Source organism: Raphanus sativus, chromosome 1 (genome assembly GCF_000801105.2).
Source record: "Raphanus sativus cultivar WK10039 chromosome 1, ASM80110v3, whole genome shotgun sequence".
Lineage (NCBI taxonomy): Eukaryota > Viridiplantae > Streptophyta > Magnoliopsida > Brassicales > Brassicaceae > Raphanus > Raphanus sativus.
The window spans coordinates 4,432,895-4,454,862 of record NC_079511.1 but is presented as its reverse complement, the minus strand read 5'-3'; the positions used below and the strand labels follow the sequence as shown (position 1 = coordinate 4,454,862).

At 38.0% G+C, this 21,968-nt stretch overlaps 8 protein-coding genes, 1 long non-coding RNA gene and 1 other non-coding gene across 10 annotated transcripts; 5 read left to right on the top strand and 5 right to left on the bottom strand.

Annotated features, from left to right (window-relative positions):
• Positions 1–5: 5 nt before the first annotated feature.
• Positions 6–1,112, bottom strand: LOC130495677 (mitogen-activated protein kinase 2-like; the record flags this gene model as incomplete). The annotated part of the gene is made up of 2 exons (XM_056987126.1): positions 872–1,112; positions 6–278 (listed from the first exon to the last, which is right to left on the bottom strand). Coding segments are annotated over exons 1-2 (369 nt in total), but the record flags the coding sequence as incomplete, so codon positions are not given.
• A 1,000-nt stretch (positions 1,113–2,112) lies between these two features.
• On the top strand, positions 2,113–3,499 carry LOC130509903 (LIM domain-containing protein WLIM1). The gene is made up of 5 exons (XM_057006214.1): positions 2,113–2,402; positions 2,565–2,661; positions 2,743–2,786; positions 2,882–2,971; positions 3,046–3,499. The coding sequence occupies exons 1-5, from the start codon at positions 2,268–2,270 to the stop codon at positions 3,253–3,255; spliced, it is 576 nt and encodes a 191-aa protein (XP_056862194.1). The 5' UTR covers positions 2,113–2,267; the 3' UTR covers positions 3,256–3,499.
• A 232-nt stretch (positions 3,500–3,731) lies between these two features.
• TRNAS-AGA (transfer RNA serine (anticodon AGA)) lies at positions 3,732–3,813 on the top strand. The gene has a single exon. It is a non-coding gene; the product is annotated as a tRNA-Ser (tRNA).
• Positions 3,814–6,579: 2,766 nt separating this feature from the next.
• LOC130495664 (uncharacterized) lies at positions 6,580–7,709 on the bottom strand. Its single transcript, XM_056987102.1, has one exon. The coding sequence runs from the start codon at positions 7,707–7,709 to the stop codon at positions 6,630–6,632; it is 1,080 nt and encodes a 359-aa protein (XP_056843082.1). The 3' UTR covers positions 6,580–6,629.
• Positions 7,710–8,660: 951 nt separating this feature from the next.
• Positions 8,661–9,524, bottom strand: LOC108843293 (glutathione S-transferase T3-like). The gene has a single exon (XM_018616461.1). The coding sequence runs from the start codon at positions 9,522–9,524 to the stop codon at positions 8,661–8,663; it is 864 nt and encodes a 287-aa protein (XP_018471963.1).
• A 1,150-nt stretch (positions 9,525–10,674) lies between these two features.
• On the bottom strand, positions 10,675–11,638 carry LOC108859059 (uncharacterized). The gene is made up of 2 exons (XR_001950437.2): positions 11,389–11,638; positions 10,675–11,214 (listed from the first exon to the last, which is right to left on the bottom strand). It is a non-coding gene; the product is annotated as an uncharacterized LOC108859059 (long non-coding RNA).
• A 223-nt stretch (positions 11,639–11,861) lies between these two features.
• Positions 11,862–15,952, top strand: LOC108807492 (NF-X1-type zinc finger protein NFXL1). The gene is given in 4 exon segments (XM_018579788.2): positions 11,862–12,062; positions 12,374–12,958; positions 12,961–13,713; positions 13,716–15,952. Coding segments are annotated over 3 exon segments (3,339 nt in total). The 5' UTR covers positions 11,862–12,062; positions 12,374–12,408; the 3' UTR covers positions 15,752–15,952.
• A 723-nt stretch (positions 15,953–16,675) lies between these two features.
• Positions 16,676–17,587, top strand: LOC108811614 (protein PHLOEM PROTEIN 2-LIKE A9). The gene is made up of 3 exons (XM_018583719.2): positions 16,676–16,817; positions 16,907–16,998; positions 17,095–17,587. Exons 1-3 carry the CDS (start codon positions 16,755–16,757, stop codon positions 17,504–17,506), a joined length of 567 nt encoding a protein of 188 aa, XP_018439221.1. The 5' UTR covers positions 16,676–16,754; the 3' UTR covers positions 17,507–17,587.
• On the bottom strand, positions 17,538–18,995 carry LOC108811522 (protein PHLOEM PROTEIN 2-LIKE A10). Its single transcript, XM_018583610.2, has one exon. The coding sequence runs from the start codon at positions 18,673–18,675 to the stop codon at positions 17,650–17,652; it is 1,026 nt and encodes a 341-aa protein (XP_018439112.1). The 5' UTR covers positions 18,676–18,995; the 3' UTR covers positions 17,538–17,649.
• A 2,001-nt stretch (positions 18,996–20,996) lies between these two features.
• LOC108830600 (uncharacterized) lies at positions 20,997–21,731 on the top strand. Its single transcript, XM_018604225.2, has one exon. The coding sequence runs from the start codon at positions 21,119–21,121 to the stop codon at positions 21,635–21,637; it is 519 nt and encodes a 172-aa protein (XP_018459727.1). The 5' UTR covers positions 20,997–21,118; the 3' UTR covers positions 21,638–21,731.
• The last annotated feature ends 237 nt before the right edge of the window (positions 21,732–21,968 follow it).

Below are 21,968 nucleotides of genomic sequence, written 5' to 3'. Positions count from 1 at the left end.
AATATCGGTTTTCTACCAAGAAGCTCGGCGAAAATGCAACCAACGGACCAAACATCGATGGATGTTCCGTAGTTGTCACAGCAGAGGAGAAGCTCGGGTGCTCTGTACCAACGAGTCACCACATATTCAGTTATGAACTGTCCCTTGGTGTTGCTGGTCCGCGCAAGACCGAAGTCACATATCTTCAAATCGCAGTTCGCGTTGATAAGGAGGTTGCCTGGTTTCAAATCTCGGAGGAGGATGTTGGCTGAGTGTATATACTTTAGCCCTCGAAGCAACTACACAAAATAACAAAGTAAACTTAAGCACAAATCAAGAATTAGGGATGGGCATCCGGGTTTCGAGTTTTCGGAATTAAAGATTTGATTTTATAAATTTCAGTTTAGCTATGGTGGGATCTTTTATCCAGATAAATTATGTAAACAAACTATAAAATTTCAATGTACTTTAAAATCCTTAAAATTCAAATAAAATATGCCATATAAATTTGATTATGTATGCTAAATAACTAAAATTAATATGAATTTTTTTTTGGTTTATATATTTAGATGGAACCTGCAGTAGGTATTTAAAATATTGTCAGTGTTTTGAATACTTTTGGATATTTGTTTTTAGCTATTTTAAAAATATTTTAGATAATTCTGTTTATTTCTGAGAATTTTGAATATTTTATGAATATAAAATTTTAATATTTTTAATATTTTTAAATTAATGTTTTATTATAAAAATTGTAAAAAATAAAATTTCGAGTATCCGAGATATTTCAATTCGCTTTTGTACTTCAATACCAATCTTTTTTATCTTTACGAATATCTTAGTAGTTCCGGTTAATGCAACTTTTTGTGTCAGATTGGGCTGGTATTTTGTCCACGTAGAACCAATCAAGTATCTGGAACAAGAAGTATTGGCAGTGATCATTACTAAGAACTTGAGAAGACTTGATAATCTGGTGGAGATCAGTATCCATGAGCTCATAAACAAGATACACTGAAATCAATTACACTGAAATCTTTTTTTTTGCTTTAGAATAGCTCACATTTTTTTTGAACAACAAGAAACATGTTAAGAACACAGTCTAAGATTGAAATCAATTACACTGAAATCTTGTTACATCTAGAGGAAAATGGGAAAAAGATGAAAGAGTAAAAGAGTCAAAAGTTTCCATTAATATGAGAGAGTAGGCCCATGCAAGCAAAAAATGGGGAAGGCCCATAAATTTAAGGGGGTGGGCAAAAATCTAAAAAACTGTATGGAATGATGTATATTTAAGTAACAAATATAGCAAGGTTAGGTATTTTTTGATTAAAAAAAGATGGTTGGTATCATTATGATCACTCATTCTCTTACAACCAATTATGTCAATATTACAGCTCATCCAAAAGTCTTTATGGTAAAGCATGTCTCAGATATTTCGAAACATAAACACACACACACCATATACATAAAATAGTATATTCACAGATTTCCAACCAATTCACCACAAGCAATACAGCTTTTAATCATTATCTATAACCAAACAGAGATTCTTTCCAGTTGTTTGTTTCCCCTTTTTCTGGGTGCTCCTAAGCTTAACCGTGAGAATAAAATAAATGTTTACAGCACAGGCATTTAAACAATAGTATAGTAAAGCATTGTATATAGAGTCTTGACTATTGAGAAAACATTGTGTATGTTAAGCATTGTCATTTGTCAAGCCATTGCATGTCTACCTAAACTAGATTTGAAATCACTGAGATAAATGTTGAAAAATATCTAGGAGACAAGATATTGACTGGTGCTTACTTAAAGTTTGGACAAAAATCATTAAAAGAGAAAAAAAGAAAGGCCGTTGAGCACCTAATAATATTATTATTACCGTTTATCTTTGATTATTGGGATTAGACAGTGACAAAAAAACATGCTAGATTTGTCAGACACCCCCAAGTATTCAAATTTGAATTAGCAAAAGTTCAAAAATTTGAACTTATAAACCTTTTCTATTGCATTTGATTTTTTTAAAACACTTTCTTCCACGACTAATTTTGAATTTTATTTCATCACATTTGTATTATTAAATTTTCAAATTACCCAACCTTTTCTATAAGTGAACTTACTTTAAAGGTAGAAAAAAAGAGAGAGGACATGTTCGTTTTCAATATATCTGGTCCCCATTTGGAGAAAACGAAGCAACAATAATAGATACTCTCTTCCTTTCTATCATTTTCTTCATCTTTGTTTCATCTTCTTCTTTTGGGCTATTGGTCTTACAAGAAACAGAACACACAAAAATGGCGTTCGCAGGAACAACCCAGAAATGCATGGCTTGTGACAAAACCGTGTACCTCGTCGACAAGTTAACCGCTGATAACCGGGTCTACCACAAAGCTTGTTTCCGTTGTCACCATTGCAAAGGAACTCTCAAGGTTTTTATTTTTTTTCTTGGGTTCTTGTTTCATTTTCTGATGATTAGTCAAGAGGTAGATCTAGGAGATATCATTTTCTGATGATGAGTAGAATATCTTTGATAAAGTGGAAATAGTGTGAAAGATGAATCTGATTGTTTGTTATTGTTTTGATGGAAACAGCTTAGCAATTACAACTCATTTGAAGGAGTTCTCTATTGCAGACCACATTTCGATCAAAACTTCAAGAGAACTGGAAGTCTTGAGAAAAGCTTCGAAGGTAAATTAATTAATAACAAATCAAAATAAAAAAAAAAAATCTGGAGGGTATCTAAAAGTTTGATTCTTGTTCTTTTTATAGGGACACCAAAGATTGGGAAACCTGATAGACCTTTGGAGGGAGAGGTAATCTTCAGACAACTCTTTTATCTGTTTCTTGATTGTGTGTTTTTGTGGTTCTTGAACTTTTAAACATTTGATCTAATAAATCTCTCTAACAGAGACCTGCTGGGACCAAAGTGTCGAATATGTTTGGTGGAACTCGAGAGAAATGCATTGGCTGCGACAAAACTGTCTATCCTATTGAGAAGGTATCGATCTAACATTAGATTCTTTGATAATTGCTATATTGTTCAATATCTATTGACTGCTTTTGTTTATGAAGGTGTCGGTGAATGGAACACTGTACCACAAGAGCTGTTTCAAGTGTACACACGGAGGCTGCACGATAAGTCCTTCGAACTACATAGCTCACGAGGGGAAGCTTTATTGCAAGCATCATCATATTCAGCTTATCAAGGAGAAAGGAAATTTGAGCCAGCTCGAAGGAGGAGGAGACAATGCCGCCGCCAAGGACAAAGACGTTGCTGCTTAAAAAAAGTTTCAATCTCTCTGGATGATTTTGACCATGGAAGAACCACCACTATAGTGTCTCTCTCTACTTCTCGATCCACATAACATATACTATTGGTTTTGTTTCTTCTCAAGTCTATGTTCTTCTTTTTTGTTGTTGTTGTTGTCTTTCATGTTGTTTCTTTTGGGAACTTATGTTCACTCTTTGTTGGGTTTCTTGAGATGAAACAAGAAAATAGAGAAATAATGGATGTTTGCTTATGATACACATAAGTTCATATAATTTAATTTTCATGAAGAGCATTTCTTCAGCATAGAGCAGTGACTTTTCATATGTTCCTTTTCACATAATATATGATTTTGATAATTTGAAAACATGTGCTAATCTATCTCCCCCTAGTTATGGTAAAAAGCTTTTATGAGTTTGTCGTATTACTTTGACTGTTCACGTCTCAACAACATCAATAATAAGACTTTGTTACTCAATTAAAGCAAAAGGTGGACGTGCCGGAGTGGTTATCGGGCATGACTAGAAATCATGTGGGCTTTGCCCGCGCAGGTTCGAATCCTGCCGTTCACGTTTTTGTTTTTTGTTTTTTAATATACTGTTCTTATTGGCCCATCTAAACTGAACTGAGTAATAATAATGTAACGTACTTTATGAAATATACGCCATCATGTGTTATTTCCTATCAATTGTTGTCAACTTTATGAAATAATTGTGCTGCATAATCATTTCGCTTATTTAATATAATTATACCGATACCTACATATGCAATGCATCAATGTTAATGGAAGAGTAAACTTGTATTCTAACAGTAAAGTATTCTAAATGTGCAAAACATTATGCTTGGTTTCAGTTTAATTATTGCGTTACGTACGAGACAAATGATCATATTAATATATATCTGGATAAGGCTGGAGGTTATATATATAGCCAAGCGTTTCCTAACGATGTTCTCATTCCAACAATATATTAATCAAAATTTAGGTGAATATACATACATCAAATACAATTTTACGGAATGATTATTTATATTTATATGTATATATAAATATTAACGCATATACACCAATATCTCAAACGAAACCAACATAGTACCACATGCAAAGAGTCTTCAAACACGATGCTTAGTCCAAACAAACATGAGTTCGATCAAACTTCTAAAGCCAAAGTTCCCTTCTCATGGGAGCTAAAACCTGGAATTTCAAGAAGGACGAACAGAAGTGGACGTGATCAGCTGCAGTGCAAGCTTACGCCGCCTCCATGCCCTCATGCTGAGTATAGTGAAGAAGTGTTGCATAGTCCTCTAGTTGTGTGTCCTTTCACGCCTACTAACTCGAGATCCAGTTTGTCAAGTTTTAGGAAGAAAGATGCTGACCCTTTTTTTGAAGCTTATAGGAAATGTTTAGAGAATAGTCCGATTCGCATCTCTTCTTCCATGGGAAGAAACGTTCGAGCTGATCATCAAGATTGTTACGCAAAGGACAAGAAGAAAAAGTCTCTTATGTTATGGCTATGGAGTAAATACTCTTGCAAATTTGGTACTGGTGGCTGGAGTTCGGACTCTCGATTCCGTCGATCCAAGAAGAGAGTTGATTCCACTAAGTAAACATATTTTGATCTAGTTATTAGAAGTTCTACAAATACTATTGTTGTTCATTAAAGACAAATATTATAGTGAAATGTTAATGTGGGATTCAATGAATGTTCAACATAACAGTGTTGGAACTCATTTTTGACGAGATGGTTTAAGACCATTTTCGATAAATTTTCCGAGCGAAGATGTTCGTCGGATAATTGATTGTTTGACAAACACTGTGAAGTAGTGTATTAATATGTCAAAAATAAAGTTCGTTTGAATAAGAAATGTTGGTCCAAAATCATTGACTTAGAAAGCTTTTGAACTTGAATATTTGACTATGTTTAAAAATTAGTAAATGTCCAACATAAAATATGAGGTGTGAATCTTCTTGTTTATATATGGAGAAGTATGAATATACTATAGTATATTTCTGAAAAGATATACCGGTTGAAATGTGTGTGTACAAAACCGAGTTAACCAAATTAAATTTGGAATTGAATTTGAAATTTGGTCAAAGGACTATAGCCATCCTTTTGTTATTGTAACCGAATTCAAATCAATTTAATGATTGTCTTAAATAATTTAATAATTAAAAGAAATCATTAATATCTTTTCTTTATATCAAAAACGTTTTTTTTACTATGTCATTATGGTTGTTTTGACAATATCAAAGAGGTTGATTTATATTAATTATAGGAATCAATGTCGTAACGTTTTGTGGTTTTTGCTTTTGGAAAAGCTTATAAAACCCACTACTCTTCATATTAATGTGATAGACACACGAACACATTGATATGAGCAACAACAAAATTCTCTTGAATAATTATGTTTTGTTTTTTCTTTTGAGTCTGAGAATACACACAAAACTAGTTCCGCCAGGCTTCTGATAGAGTGACGCAAATTCAGAAGATTGTTTGCAGTTGTATTCTGGGATTCATTACGTTATCGAACCGTCGCACTACGGAACGTATTTTGAGTTAAGAAAAGAGATAATATCTCGCCTCTGCAGTTGTATCATCTTTTTCTTACTCTTTGATATAATTTTATCAATTTTATTCTTTACAATATTCAGTAATCCGTAGTTTATAAAATGCGGTTCTATCAAACAGTACTACTTGCATGGTTTAATACGTCTTCAATGAAATACCATTAACTTCCATTCAAGTATGAACCTTAGGTTTAAAGGTCTAAGTATGCCTTAATCGTCATGAAACAATGTTAGACCGTTTCGTACTTTCATTATATGTGAATTGTATAGTTTCAAAGATCGTATAGAACACAAGTAAAGAAACTCTTCTTTATTAATCTCTCTTAAGTAAACACTCAAAAACTTTAAGCTTCTCAAACTCAATCTCTAAATATATCTCAAATAGGATAATCATAACTTGTACTCCAAGTTAATGTTCATGTTTATCTCCAACAAATTGTTCAATCTTTTGGTATGCGACTTCAGCAAATACGTGTAAGTTTCTAGTATGTTAACGGATATGAACTTAGAGCATGTGCATTGCTAACACCCTTAAGTGTTGCTTAAGTGGGCCATTAATGAATTTTTAACAATTAAAATTAAGATAAGCAACTTAGTTAAGAAACACCTAATTATAATAGTGCAATGGTAGTTGCTTAATTAAATTGCTTAACAATAAAAAATATTAAATTTGTTTTTAAACATATTTTTTTAAGTATATTAAATTTATTTATTAAATAAAACAGAATGAAACATAACATTTTAAACATAGATTTTAACATAAAAACATAAAAATAAAGATTATAAAAATAAACGATAATAATTTCAAAGAGGCATCGAAGCTCAGTTGTTGTCTTCATCACGACCAAATTTATTCCATAGATGTTCAACCAAATCAGCTTTCAGTTTTTGATGCACTTTTCTATTACGAATGTCATTTTCCACATCCATACTGTTGGCAATATGAGAAAAGCCGAGATTGACATGTGAACTTCCGTTGCCTTCTCCTTGTTGGAAATCCGAAACATCAAATTGATTCGTGGTCACATTATCTTCCCAATTTGTAGTGGATTCATCTCGTTCGTCTTCTACTATCATATTATGGAGTATGATACATGCTCTCATTATCTTTCCAATCTTGACTTTATCCCAAGAACGTACTGGATTTTTAATTATGGCAAATCGAGCTTGCAAAACTCCGAAAGCACGCTCGGCATCTTTTCGGGCAGCTTCTTGACGTTTCGCAAATAATCTTGCTTTTAGCCCTTGTGGAAGTGAAATAGATTGGATAAAAGTTGCCCATTTTGGATAAATACCATCGGTTAGATAATAAGCCAAATGGTACACTCTTCCATTGACCGAGAAATTCACTTGCGGGGCTTGACCATTTATTATGTCATCAAAAACAGGTGAACGATCAAGGACATTAATATCATTTAAGGTACCTGGAAGTCCAAAAAACGCATGCCATATCCAGAGATCATATGAAGCAACCGCCTCTAAAACGACTGTGGGTTTATCCGAACCACGAGAAAAATCCCCTTTCCAAGCGGTTGGACAATTCTTCCACTTCCAATGCATACAATCGATGCTTCCTATCATCCCGGGAAAGCCACGATGCTGTCCAACATGAAGTAGACGTTGAAGATCTTCCGGTGTTGGTCTTCTTAAGTACTCATCGCCGAACAAATTTATTATTGCTTCCACAAAATTTTGCAGACATAACCGAGTAGTGCTTCCACCGAGCCTGAGGTATTCGTCGACCGCATCAAACGCAGAACCATATGCCAACACACGAATAGCTGCCGTACATTTTTGAAGTGTAGAGAGACCAAGCCTTCCGAGACCGTCCCTCTTTTGACGAAAGAATTCAACTTCATTGGAGAGGCGATCAACAATATAAATAAACAATTGCTTGCTCATTCTAAATCGTCGTCTGAATAGATGTTGAGGATATGTTGGAGTGTCACTGAAATAGTCATTCCATAACTGGATATGGCCCTCTTCACGATTTCTTTCGATAAAACCTCGTTTTTCTCTTGGCATCCTTTCATCTTCTTGATCGAAATTCTCAAATGTTTGATCGAAATATTGATCGAATGCTTGATCAAAATATTGATCAAATGCTTGATCGAACTCTTCATCAAATGATCCTTGAAAATTTATATGAGAAGAAGATGCCATAAAATGATAAGTTTTTTTTTTCTGAAAGTGGTGAAGATGAGATTGAGCAATTATTTTTGAAAGAAAATGGAGAAAAATGAGAATGGTGAGAACTCGTTTGTGTCTGATGCAATATATGTTGAATTGGTGAGACAATGAAACACAAACCCGTGACACACCCATACAAATAATACAAATAAAACAAAACTCATAGACATACAACCCGTGACACACTCATGACAAATACAACACAATATATCAGTCTGTGACACACTCCTCTGCCTTTGCTCTCTGCCTTTGCTCTCATCAGCCCGTGACCTTTCTCAATCCACAAACCTGTAACTGTCACCTGCATCAGAAACATTATTTCATTTAGCATCAATAATTTTAATTTAAGGAACATGAACACAGAAACATAAAAGAGAACATGAAACATGTTGATAAGCTTGAATAACTTAATGATCAAGTTATCGATTTATGGTTGTGGTCATAAGCTTTGTGGTTGTGGTCATAAGCTTTGTGGTTGTGGTCACAAATAATAACATTTAATCAACATTAACATTGTCATAACAGAACATGAAACAAACATATGAAATACAACATGAAACAGAAACATGAAACAAAAACATGAAACAAAAACATAAAACATAACATAAAACAGAAAGTGAACTCAAACAGAACCTGGACTCAAACAGACAAAGGAACCTAAACTCAAGCAGAGTACAACTCCGCAATCAGCTTATCCTTTAGACCTTCCTCACTCTCGGACAGTGTATCTTTTTTTGCAATAAGATTGTCCAGCAGAGACATCTTGTAAAGCTTTTCTTTCATGGCCATGTCCTCCTTCCTAATGGACCACATTTTCTGATACCCATCGAGGTCCTTCCCCTCAGGCTTCTTACCACGTGCCTTAGCTGCCTTTGCTGCCTTCACACCCGGGGGACGAGTGTGACACTCGGACGTCTTGCTTTCAGTCGCTTGAGATGTTTCTGATTGTGTACCGTCGTCAAGCTTCCTCTTCTTTGAGCTTCCAACTTCTTTAGAGCTTGAAACAGAGCACCATTTCTGGTCATAGCGCAACTCCCTCCACGCATGATCAAGGTTGAACTTCTTCTTATATCTATTGAAGTAGATGTCATTCGCGATCTTCAGAACATCAGTATCATTTTGCCCACTGGTCTTCGCCCTTACTGCAGCATCATACGAGCCACAGAACCTGCACACACCTTCGTTGATCTTCTGCCACCGGTGCTTACAGTGCAACGACTCTCTCCGTTGGAACTCTGCATGGTTTGCCTCAAAGTAGGCTGATATTCTTCCCCAGAAAGTGCCTGCTCTTTGCTCATTACCCGTGATTGGGTCTTTGCTCGTGTTTAACCATGCACTGATGAGCAAAATGTCATCTGAGACCGTCCATTTCCTGCGTTCTCGGCGCTCTACAGGGCTCTCTGTGTGGTTGCAATCTGGGTTCTGTTGAGAAGAAGATGCAGGAACTTCTGATGAACCAATAACAGTTTGTTGACTCAGAAGAAGATCAGTGTAATTATACCCACTCGTATATGGATTATAATCCATATCTGAATGTGTGAAACAACAGAGAAAAAAAAAGAAGAAGAAGAATGAAGGTGTTTAGATGGAAGAGAAGATCGGAGAGAATGTGTTTCTAATAAAAGAAGAGAAGCAGCAACGAGTTTAATAGAGGAAGACGACTTGACATTTAACTACACACATTTAACACAGCTTCACTTGACACATTCATCACAGACAGGACAGATATCTATACTCATTCATCACTCTACACTATCACTAAACTCCAACCATAAGTTCTATTTATTACTAACATAACGATAAACTAACCTAAACATTTATTACTCAACCTAGAAGATCAATCACGAATTAATTAATCAACCTAAAAGATCAAAGAGAACTTTGGATTTACCTTTATCTCCATGGTACATAACGTGAACAGAGCAGCTTCTCCTCTCCTCTGAACCAGTGTTGATTGAAGTTCTTTCTTGCTTCGGTTCCTTCTTGCAAAGACACAGAAATTTATAAAAAAATATTGAAATTGAATCAAACAATACACAAGAACACAAATAACTAAAATCAAAGACATGCAAAGACAGAGAAATTAAAAAAAAAGAAGTTTACCTTTCGATTGCAATCACTACCGCCGATTTTCACCATCGGGTACACCCACAAATTTTATCTGTCCAGGATAGCCACCGTGATTCTTCGACGATCGCCACCGCGAGGAGCCAGCGAAAATCCATGAGAACAGACACCGAATCGACAAGGAGAGCGACCGAGAACCACCCATAAATCTCCGACATCGACCAAAACCACTGATGAGATTCATCCTCCACTGATGAGATTCATCCTCCATCCACCAATTTCCTTTTCATCCTTCATTCACTGATGAATCCACGTCTCGAAGAGACAAAGAAAAAAGAAACAGTTTTCTTTTCTCTAAAAACATCCACATCCTATCTTTTATCGCCACGCGTCCCACAAGCTTCGTAATTTCAACGCTTAATTAAGCAACAGCCCTTAATTATATCCTTCCTTTTTCATTTAATTAAATAGCTCATTACACTAAGATCTAGTGTTAAGAGTCTGCAATGCACATGCTCTTAGTGGCGTGCTGTCTAAGTAAATTAAAAGCTTACGAAGAGATGTTCACATAGCGTCATCTCTGTTTCGGCCCGATCTTCTCATACCAAGATGTTTAATACTCGGGGATCATTATAATCAAAATGAAAGAGAGATGAGTTTTAACTCTATCTCCATAATAATAATAATGAGATTATTCAGAAGAAAAAAACCCAACAAAGACATGATTCGAAACAAGTATTCTAACAATTCAAACCCATACTAAAAAAATAAAAGCAGTACTAATTAGATGCCCTCAAAGACGTGATCTTCCATGGTTCATGGCCAATTCCCTTAGAGCATTTCTCAAACTGAGCAATTCCCATTGTTCCCTTTGAAGGTGTTGAATACGACGCTGGTTGTCGCGAATTATGCCAAGGGTGCCATTAACTGGGTCCCGGATACGTGCTTCCGCCTCGAAACACAGCGAGTCCACGCAAGCTTGCCTCTGGCTAGGATCAATCTCTTTGAGAATTCTAACCAGATTTTTCACGTCAAACACATAAACTAAGCAAGCGTAGCTCTCAGGTTTGTTCGCCGGCAAGTAGGGTGTTAGCACACACTTTTGTGTGCACTTTTGCCTCTCCTCTTTGCATATCGCGCAGAGTTCCATCTGAATAAATACAGACGGACAAATAAAAATCTCTATCAGCAATCAACCAAATTTAAAAAAGAAACTAAAAGCTTTAAATCTTCAAAACCCTAAATATTCTATAGCAACCCCAATTGTACTATGAAAAACAATTAAAATATATTGTGTAAACAGTAAGTAATAAGATTAACCAACCTGATTAGACAGTGTTAGTATGAATAACTTCTCTGTTCAGAAAAAAAAAAGATAGGTAAAGAAAGACACGCCTTAAGAAGATGAATATAAGCTAAAGAGAAGTGTATATATATGGGAATTTGTGAGCCGGCCGGTTCATTCCTTTTCCATATTGTATTATTCTTTATATTTTATGTTAATATTCCATATAACTTTTGTTTTTGAGCGATATTAGCGGTTTTAGAGATTTTTTCGGACAAATCTATGAGCCGATCTTTTTTTTTTAATTGCATTTAAGCAATTTTTTTCGGGTTAAGCCTTTTCATATACGCCCTAATTGGACCACAATAGGCTTCCAACAACATAGGACTGTCATCCGGTTAAGGTCGGTTAAGTCAACAATATAAGCCCATTTAAGGCCCACTGAAACGAGTCGGTCCACGAGTGGTCGCAAGCAGAAAAGAAGAAGAAAAAGTCGTGCGCGTCTCTCTCTCTCTCTCTTTCTCCCCTCCCTAAAATTTCCCAAGGCTGCAGCAAGGCGGTCTCTCACTTTCACTCTCTATAAATAAATATCTTCTTCTTCCTTCCTTCCTTCAGTCTCTCTCTCCCTGAGAAATCGAGCGACTCTAACACCTGTTATTGATTCCGCAGATTGTTCTTTTCTTTTTCCCTTCCGTAATTTTTTTTCCCGTCAGGTACCAATTTTTTCCCCCCCATTTGTTTTGGTTGCGATTTGTTGTTTTCCTTTCTTCGATTTGCAAAGAAAGATTATGTCTTGGTAGCGCTGGGTTTCCATACATTTCTTAGATTATATGATAAAGTAGGCAACTTTATGAGATCTTGTAACCCTATAATTTCAAATCGTTGTATATATTGTTTTTTCACGTATTCGTGAGTTTATCTAAGGTGTAATGCAAAGAGACTTGAGCCATCAATATTTGAAAACTTTCGATTTTCTACATCTGAAAATATGTTTCTTATTGTTTTTTGTGAACACACAGTGCAGGATCTTGTTCTGTATTTGTGGAGTCAGAGAAGAAGATGAGCTCTCAAGTCAGGCGAGACAGGCGTCATCCTCAGAACTCTCAGCAAACTTGGGTTCCTAGAGGTGCTTCTACCTCCCTTGGGGTTGTCAATGAGCCTTCTCATCCTCCTGTTAATACAGCCGGAGTTTCAGAGAGTCTTGCCACTGGTGCTGCTGCATCACGTCCTGTTTATCCACAAAGGCAGCATAACCCTCGTCCTCCTCATAATCAGCACCAGAGGAGTAATTTCACTGGTCCACCTCCACCTAATCGACAGAGAAGAAATAATAATAATGCTCCGGGAACAGCTCTGCCGGTGGATAATCGTCAACGAGTCGGGTCTAGGACCAGGCCTGTGTATCAGGGGAAAAGGGTAGCTAAGGAGGAGAACAGTGGATTGACGGATCCGAATTTGCCTCAGCTTGTTCAGGAGTTACAAGAGAAGCTGGTGAAGAGTTCTATTGAGTGTATGATTTGTTACGACAAGGTTGGGCGGTCTGCTAATATATGGTCTTGCTCCAGCTGTTACTCCATCTTCCATATGCATTGTATCAAGAAGTGGGCTCGGCACCTACTTCCATTGATTTGTTGGCTGAGAAGAATCAAGGTGATAATTGGAGGTGTCCTGGTTGCCAATCTGTGCAGTTGACATCGTCAAGAGAGATATGCTATCGTTGCTTTTGTGGAAAAAGGAAAGATCCACCCTCTGATCCGTACCTGACTCCACATTCATGCGGGGAGCCGTGTGGGAAGCCGCTGGAGAGAGACTTCGCTGCGGCAGCTGAGACGGCCAAAGAGGATCTTTGTCCTCATATCTGTGTGTTGCAGTGTCACCCTGGTCCTTGTCCTCCTTGTAAGGCGTTTGCTCCACCTCGTAGTTGTCCTTGTGGTAAAAAGACGGTTCATACTAGATGCTCTGAGCGGAGATCTCTTCTTGTTTGTGGGCAGCGTTGCGAGAAGCTTCTCAACTGTGGACGTCATCAGTGTGAGAAGACGTGTCATGTTGGTCCTTGTGATCCTTGTCAGGTACTAGTAAATGCCACATGTTTCTGCAAGAAAAAAGCGGAGACTGTCATTTGCGGAGATATGAATGTGAAGGGAGAGTTGAAAGCTGAAGATGGTGTGTATTCGTGCAATTTGAACTGTAGGAAGCCGCTTGGATGTGGTAATCATTTCTGTTCCGAGGTTTGCCACCCTGGACCTTGCGGCGACTGTGACTTACTGCCCAGTAGAGTTAAGACGTGCTATTGTGGGAAAACGCGTCTTGAAGAACAGACCAGGCGGAGTTGCTTGGACCCAATTCCTTCTTGTTCAAACATATGCGAGAACTTCTTCCTTGTGGGTTACATACTTGCAAAGAGGTGTGCCATTCAGGTGATTGCCCTCCTTGTTTGGTACAAGTCAACCAGAAATGCCGGTGTGGGTCGACATCCAGGACTGTGGAGTGCTACATAACAACTTCAGAGAGGGAGAAGTTTGTGTGTTCTAAACCATGTGGGCGTAAGAAGAACTGTGGGAGACATAGATGTAGTGAGCGTTGCTGCCCTCACTTGAACACGAAGAAGAATGATCTATCCGGCGATTGGGACCCACACGTATGTCAATTACCTTGTGGAAAGAATCTAAGGTGTGGGCAACATTCCTGTGAATCTTTGTGCCATAGTGGCCATTGCCCTCCTTGCCTCGAGATGATATTCACAGATCTAACATGTGCGTGTGGAAATACTTCGATTCCTCCACCACTACCATGTGGGACGCCTGTTCCTAGCTGCCAGCTTCCATGCTCCATTCCTCAGCCTTGTGGCCATTCTGCTACGCATGGATGCCATTTTGGAGATTGCCCTCCTTGTTCTGCCCCCGTGGAAAAGAAATGCGTTGGTGGTCACGTGGTTCTGAGAAACATACCTTGTGGGCTGAAAGACATCAGATGTAACAAGATTTGTGGAAAGACGAGGCGCTGTGGCATGCATGCTTGTGCCAGAACTTGTCACCCGGAGGCGTGTGACACTTACAATGAATCTGAAACAGGTGTTCGTGTTACATGTGGACAGACTTGTAGTGCTCCTAGAAGAGACTGCAGGCACACTTGTGCAGCTCTCTGCCATCCTTCGCAGCCGTGCCCTGACTCGAGATGTGAATTTCCAGTCACAATAACATGTTCCTGTGGTCGCATAACCGCTGCTGTCCCTTGCGGTGCGGGAGGAGGAAGTACTAGCAATCTTAGTGTTGATTCTGTCTATGAAGCCTCTGTTTTGCAGAAGCTTCCAACCACGCTTCAGCCTGTCGAGTCGAATGGAAACCGAATCCCTCTCGGGCAGCGAAAGCTTTCGTGTGATGATGAGTGTGCTAAGCTCGAGCGTAAGCGTCTTCTTCAGGATGCGTTTGATATCACTCCCCCTAATCTGGACTCTTTACATTTCAGCGAAAATTCTGCAATGACAGAGATTATCTCGGACATCTATCGGCGTGATCCGAAGTGGGTACTGGCTGTTGAAGAGCGCTTCAAGTACCTGGTACTTGGGAAGGCTAGAGGAAGCACAAGCACCCTTAAGGTCCATGTCTTCTGTCCGATGCAAAAGGATAAACGAGATACAGTTCGGCTTCTAGCTGAGAGATGGAAACTTGCGGTTAGCAATGCAGGGTGGGAGCCAAAACGGTTCACAGTGGTCCACGTAACACAAAAGTCAAAGCCGCCAACACGAATTATTGGACCTAGAGGTGGCGCTGTCTCGCTAGGCGGGCCTCACGCACCGTCCTTCGATCCGTTAGTGGATATGGATCCAAGGCTTGTGGTTTCTTTATTGGATCTCCCGAGGGAGGCAAATATCAGCGCTTTGGTGCTGAGATTTGGTGGTGAATGTGAGCTTGTTTGGCTGAATGACAAAAACGCTTTGGCCGTGTTCCACGACCATGCCCGAGCCGCCACTGCCATGAGGAGGCTGGACCACGGATCTGTATACCAAGGAGCCGTGGTCGTCCAGAACAGTGCGCAATCTCCATCACTCGGTAATGCATGGGGAAAACTACCTAGCAGCTCATCCTGGGAGGCACAGAAAGCAAATCCATGGAAGAAGGCAGTGATTCAGGAGAGTGATGAGAATTGGGGAGCTGAAGATTCCCCCATTGGAGGATCATCAACCGATATTCAAGCATCCGCGTGGAGATCAGCAACTAGCAACACTCCAGTGGTTACATCGGTTAACCGTTGGAGTGTACTGGAGCCAGAGAAGCCGAACACGTCGTCTTTGCAGCCATTGGTTCAGACAGAAGGGAGCAGCAGTTCAAAAGCTGCAGGTAAACAACCGGAGGAAGGCTCAAGCGAAGATGTGGTGGATGATTGGGAGAAGGTCTGTGAGTGAGAATATGATGCGACTCTGATATTTTTCTACTTATTTTTGCTTAGTATAAAAAAACGGCAGGTTGCTCAGTCTTATATTGATTTAGACTGTATAGCTTGCGTCAACGAGGTGCCCGTTTTGTCTTGGCATCTGAATGTTCAGCGACAGTATTGTGAAATGGCATGTTCTTTGTTTATTGAAATCAAAACTTTTTCTAGACAATTATGTATCAAAGAAGTGATAAATACTCTTAAGATTAGGTTACTCTAATAAATAGTAATGTTATTCATTCAGTATTACTTAAACGTAAAATCATTCTCAGTTGCAACTAGAGTTCATAAGGTAATAAGTTGGTTACTATGTTTTTTAAGTTGTTAAAGTCACTATGAATCTTCTTTTCTTTTGTCAAACTTCGCCCACTAGCCAAAATAAAAGGTGAACTAGAATCGAATCTAGAAGAACACCATTGGAGAAAACAGGAATCTGAACAGCTCAACTAAGTCCACAAGCTTAGTTACATTCTCTCAAAGATTTCACGCTGTTTGCAAGTTGAAGCAAAAACACTCACCACCATCTTCATTGTCAACTTCTCGCTCAACTAGCCACACAGGCTACGACAAGGTCTAACATTCTAACCTGTTAAAATTCTCAACTTTAGATGACTAATAAGCATTTACAGAAAAATATTTGATCCTCTTCAGATAGAAATAAAGGTAGAGAAAGAAGAAGAAGAGCCGCACACTGAGAATATTTGCTTTTACCTTATGCGGTCCAATTGAGTTTATGCCTTTTACATGGTTGTTATTATCACTCATATATGCAAAGTTTACAAAAACGTAACGCACTTCTTGACAAGAAAACATTGGGGGTCCAACTTTATTATGTTCGTCTTCTGTCACAATCTTTCCTTTTCCACATATAATTTCACTACAGTGAAAAGAAAAACAGACCTCTATATAAAGGAGGCTGAAGAGAAGTGTACTTATACATAAACAAACCAACAAAGAAGAAAGTACGAAATAAAATGTCTGCCCAAAAAGCTGTCAAGAGTTCTCACCACGAGGCAGAATCCAACATGGAACAAGATGTAATATGTCAACTCTCTTTTCTTTTTCTCAGTAGCTATTTTTGTATATGTTTGCAGCTTATAAACCAATCAAAACTTTGTTTACATAGATCGTTAGAAAAGCATGGGTGTTTAAGCCAAGTGGTCTTAACTTCGTATGGGGTGGTGACTCTCGTTACTGGGTCATCCCTAAAGAAGACAGGTACCTACCTACCTACCTACATTCTTCATCTTTACATTCTTAACCAGTTTTAGGTTCTAAAACCAAACTGTCTTTTGTGTGTTGTGTTTTCCAAAGGACGCCTGCTGAACTGAAGATGGTGAGTTGGTTAGAAGTAACCGGTTCGTTTGACAAGGTGGAGCCAGGCAAAACGTACCGAATCGGTTTCAAAATCTCCTTCACAGGCGATGCAACCGGATGGGACAAGGCTCCGGTCTTCATGTCTGCCAAAGTTGGCAAGAAAGGGAAAACGATCTGGAAGAGGATCAAATCTATCAACACCAACTTCGAGAACCTTAAAGGCGGGACGGAACAAGTCACCATACCAGATGAGACGGATGGAAGATTCGAGATCTTCGTCAGTCCCAAGGAGCCGATAACACAAGACACCAAGCTTCAGTTTGGTTTGTACGAAGTGTGGACCGGGAAATGGAAGTCAGGTCTGTTGATCTATGACGCTTTTGTTCAAGAAGTGAAACAGAGATTATGAAAAATCTATATCACTTCTAAAAAGATTTGAATGTCACAAGAACTTATGTTCCATCAATAATAATCAGTTTGAGCACATAAATACATAGACAACAATCTCTTAACACTATTCTCAGCTCCAACTATAACCTCTAACCAATAGACTTAAAAATGATGGCTATCACAGCGGCTTATGATGTGCAAGTACAAGGCTAGACACACCGTGACTATAACAGAAGATTTAGCTCCAACATATCTAACTACTTGCCGTCCTCTCTCCGTAACCTCTTCCTGAACCACCTCGAAGCTCTTTCTAAACACTTGCAGCGTCTTCAGCATTACGAATCCGATGATTGACTTTGCCGTTTCTAATGTCACTCTTCCCGTTACTGATCCCGTCTTGAACTCGTCTTCTTCTTCTATCACGGCACTAGACGATGACCTTGAAGATGTAAAGACTTCGTGAGACGTCTTGACGAGAGTCCGGAGAGCAGCGTTAGAGACGGAGACAAGCAGGTCTTTGACGCTATCCTGATGTTTTGGATTGGTCAAGCCTTGGAAGATCTGATCGTAAGTGTTGATATCCATGGTCTTGTGGAGATAGACAGAGACGGCGGTGCTGGTGAATCTCTGAACGCAATCAGCTAAAAGCTCTCTACACTTCTCATCGCAGAGCAAATCCAACCAGCTAGAAGAAGAATCACATTTCTGATCAGAGTAAAAAAATCCAAGAACGAGATTCTTAGCGAAGCTACCAACTACGACCGAGATGAAACCGGATCCAGCCTTTGAGAAAGCTTTATCAATCACTTTGTCGACAACACTCGGACTCGAACCCCCGACGTTGTTATTGTACCCACGATAGACGCCGACGGTTAGAGCTTTGGAGACGTTGGAGAGGGAGTCCGTTAACTCTTTGGAGTTGACGATCTTTGCGATCTGTTTCAAGCTGTTCGGGATTTGATCGGAATCGGAATTGAGGAATGTTTTGAAGTCGCGAGAGAGGAGGGAGATTGTCTCGGCGGAGTCGGAGATCGATTCGGCTAGGGAGAAGATAGCTGTGAGAATCTTCGTGAGACGTTTCCTCTTCCTCGTTATGGAAGGTGAATGGTAAAGCTTGTGGAGTCCGTAAACAGAGACGCCGGAGATCGCTATAAAGATCAGCCATTTCCTTCTTCGTTGAAGGTCCATTCAAACAAAGAAAAAAAAAGTGTTTTTTTGAAATTGAATCTCTCACGAAATCAAATTTGCAAAATTAAAACGAACAAGGTCCATTCAAACGAAGAGAAAAAAAAACAGAATTTTTTTGAATTGAATCTCTCACGAAATCAAATTTGCAGTTTAAAAAAAGGGGGAAGGGACGATAGAAAGAAAGAATGATAAACTAAACCATTGGTTCGGTTAGGTTCGGTTTCGGTATGGATATGTGAGTTTGATTGTAGGTGGAGGAGTTAATGGTGGGCGATTCTCTATTGAGGTCCCAATAACGGTGGGCTTTGCCGGGAAGGAAGTTTAGTTTTCATGGGCCTGCGTCTGCTCGTACTGCGTAGTTAAATAGCATTAGCGATATATTTACAGGAGAACAGATTTAATCATTTAACTTTCCTAACATTATGAGGAAAAGATTTAGTCAGAAAAATATCATGAGGAAATGGATTTTTATACTCTTTAACATCTTCAAGTTGAATCTTTAGTGTCCCTGCACCATTATCTATTTCTTGAACATGAAACTTGAACGTCAATGAATGTTTTTTTTTTTCTTTTTGAAAGTTAAGTGAATGTTCTTAAGTAAAAAAAAGAAGAAAAGAAAAAGCAGCGTAATATTAAAATATACTTTTGACATAAGTTTAGTTTCCGTTGAAAATTTTATCAAGGGTAGACTAATTATATAACATATAAATATGTTAACTTATATAACAAATCATAACGGAACCTATCCTTTTTTATAATCTGTCTCTTGTAATTACCCGAAAAGATGTATATTATTATACTGCAGTTCAAGTCAACATGACAATATTACATGTGTTGTCAGTAGAAATCTTATCAATTATACTGCAGTTCAAGTCAACATGACAATATTACATGTGTTGTCAGTTGAATCAGCTTCTTGCTAGCATTGTGTGCCTCATGTTCTGGTTTCGAGTTTCTCCACTGTTGTTTGTCTCGGTTCAACCTATCATCCGACTTGTCAAGAATTTTATCAGTACTTATTGTCCTGTTCGCTCCAAAGCAGAACGGCTCTAAGTTCGATTGCTTTTGATTCCATGTTTTTTACCTTTTTTTGCCGTGGAATCAAGTCTAGAGATTTTGTAATTTGTTAACACATCTTGTAAGTCTCAAAGTTCATTTCTGAAATGATATTTACACTTTAGCAAAAAAAAAAAAAAAAAAAAAATTACCGACTTGATTAATCAAAAAGGATATGCAAACAGGGTTTACGTTTGAATAACTTAGTTGTGTTCTAGAAGCAATGTTAGTTTTGACGTCGTACATGTATCCACATGTTTGTTCTTATCTAATTTTCATTTTTCTAATAAGATGTGCCCACATACCTGCCAAAAAGAAAAGTCCAAACCTATCAAATGTTTCTTTGCCACGCTTCCCATTTTTTGTGTCCGCCCCACGTTTCCCAACTTTTAAAAAGATTACTACTATAGTTGCTAATAGATAATAAATTTTAGATATTCATAAAATATAGACCTGATTACAAGTTTCATATAGTAGGGAAATCACATGGGTTTTGAAGGTGGCTCTTAAACTGTTTACGGTCCAAAGTTTTCTTTGTTGCCACATTTTATACCTTAGTAAGTGAGGTTAGGAAAATGTACAAAAATAATAATCATGGACTCCTATTCAAGTGAAATCGATTTTGGTAACGTTTATAAGTCTAAGGAAACTTCTAAGAATATAAAATCGACAATCTAGTCTTCACTAGTTATTAATACTTTTTCTGTCTATTGAATTTCCCAAAAATAAAGTGTGCTCGATAAATAGATTAGTCTACTTTTTCTACGACTTGAAGACAAATACACAACATTGACTAAACCGTACATTCAAGCTTTTGACATTCGTATTTTTTTGACATTTAAATTTGAACAAAGAAAAAAAACGCAAAAATTGAAGATAATTGAAGGCGGCTGTATTACTCCATGTCGCAAGACTTATCCAATATTAGGTACTAGTAGTCCACATGTAATTTACCTTTTTAATAAGAAATCTAGGTTAATTTCAATTCACGTTAGTATAATATATTTATTACTAATTGTTCTGTAATTCATATGCTACAAACTACATGTTGAAATTTACATTAACATTAGTAGTGAAAATTGAGAACTAGGCACTATATTTCAATATGTATATCACCGAAAATATGTTAATGATTACTATCAACGGGAACGTGTGATTGCTCTCTTCCACACTCTTTCCGCAATTATTTTCCAAGAACCTATTATTAACAAATCCTTATAAAGTCACGTTTGATTCTCTCAATTATTTCTTCTTTAACATATCTCTTTAAACATTATTATTATAAAAATCAAATCACCATTTAAAAACCCTTAAAACCACATCATACTCCAAAAACCAAACCCATCATTTCAAACAAACAAAACAAAACCATTCTCCAAAACAGAGCATGAGAAACGGAGGACAAAGCCAGAACAAGTTCTTGAGGATCATCTCAACACCTTTCAGAGCTTTAGGCAAAGCTTACGTGAGAAGCATCACCGGTTGTGCTTCTCGGAGTCAGTATCCCTCCTCCTCCTCTTCCGTCTCCACTGCTTTTCCTAGAAGCAAGAGCTCATCCTCTGCCGCCTTCTCCTCATCCGCATCTACACGCAGAACAACTGATTTTGGGATTGATGACGACTACAGCGAGCTAGTGAGAGCAGCGTCGGTTAGGAGTTTAGGACACAAGAATGAGATAGACATGTTTATACATGAGAAGGTGAAACAAGAGAAGCTGCAGCAGGAGATGCAGAAGAAGATGAAGTATGGAGGGTTGCCGAAGAGCACGAGCGTAGGGATGGCGAGGATAGATGAAGATGAAGAAGGAGAGGAAGGATCTGTGAAACCGAAGACGACTAAGAAAGTCTCTGAGCTTTTGTATCCTCGTAGCAAATCATATGCTGTTACTGGTAGCCCTAAGTTTTAGTTTTTGTTTCTCTCTCTCTCTTTTTAATAGTAGTACTTTGTGGATTGATTTTTGATATTTTTTCAAAGAAATAATGATAGAATTCGATAAACTACTCTCGATTCAAACCCAAGTTTGGTTGATATTTGAAGTTCAGTACGTGTATATACGACCTTCTGTGTGTTTCAATGATTTTGCATTTTTTATGTTAAGTTTTGAAGTAATTTTTAATTTGTATTTTATAATTTTTTGGGAAAAAGAAAAGAAAACATGCATTGGATTTGCATTAATTGAACAGGGGTGTTAGCTATACTAATTTTCTTAACATAATTATGACTTGATCACACACATC

Excerpts from the sequence above, each read along its gene's own strand:
- LOC108811522 (XM_018583610.2), bottom strand. The coding sequence starts at position 18,675 with ATGGACCTTCAACGAAGAAGGAAATGGCTGATCTTTATAGCGATCTCC.
- LOC130509903 (XM_057006214.1), top strand. The coding sequence starts at position 2,268 with ATGGCGTTCGCAGGAACAACCCAGAAATGCATGGCTTGTGACAAAACC. Across the intron at positions 2,787-2,881 it reads ATAGACCTTTGGAGGGAGAG|AGACCTGCTGGGACCAAAGT; the intron begins GTAATCTTCAGA and ends TCTCTCTAACAG. Across the intron at positions 2,972-3,045 it reads CTGTCTATCCTATTGAGAAG|GTGTCGGTGAATGGAACACT; the intron begins GTATCGATCTAA and ends TTGTTTATGAAG.
- LOC108830600 (XM_018604225.2), top strand. The coding sequence starts at position 21,119 with ATGAGAAACGGAGGACAAAGCCAGAACAAGTTCTTGAGGATCATCTCA.
- LOC108811614 (XM_018583719.2), top strand. The coding sequence starts at position 16,755 with ATGTCTGCCCAAAAAGCTGTCAAGAGTTCTCACCACGAGGCAGAATCC. Across the intron at positions 16,818-16,906 it reads AATCCAACATGGAACAAGAT|ATCGTTAGAAAAGCATGGGT; the intron begins GTAATATGTCAA and ends TTGTTTACATAG. Across the intron at positions 16,999-17,094 it reads GTCATCCCTAAAGAAGACAG|GACGCCTGCTGAACTGAAGA; the intron begins GTACCTACCTAC and ends TGTTTTCCAAAG.
- LOC108843293 (XM_018616461.1), bottom strand. The coding sequence starts at position 9,524 with ATGGATTATAATCCATATACGAGTGGGTATAATTACACTGATCTTCTT.
- LOC130495664 (XM_056987102.1), bottom strand. The coding sequence starts at position 7,709 with ATGAGCAAGCAATTGTTTATTTATATTGTTGATCGCCTCTCCAATGAA.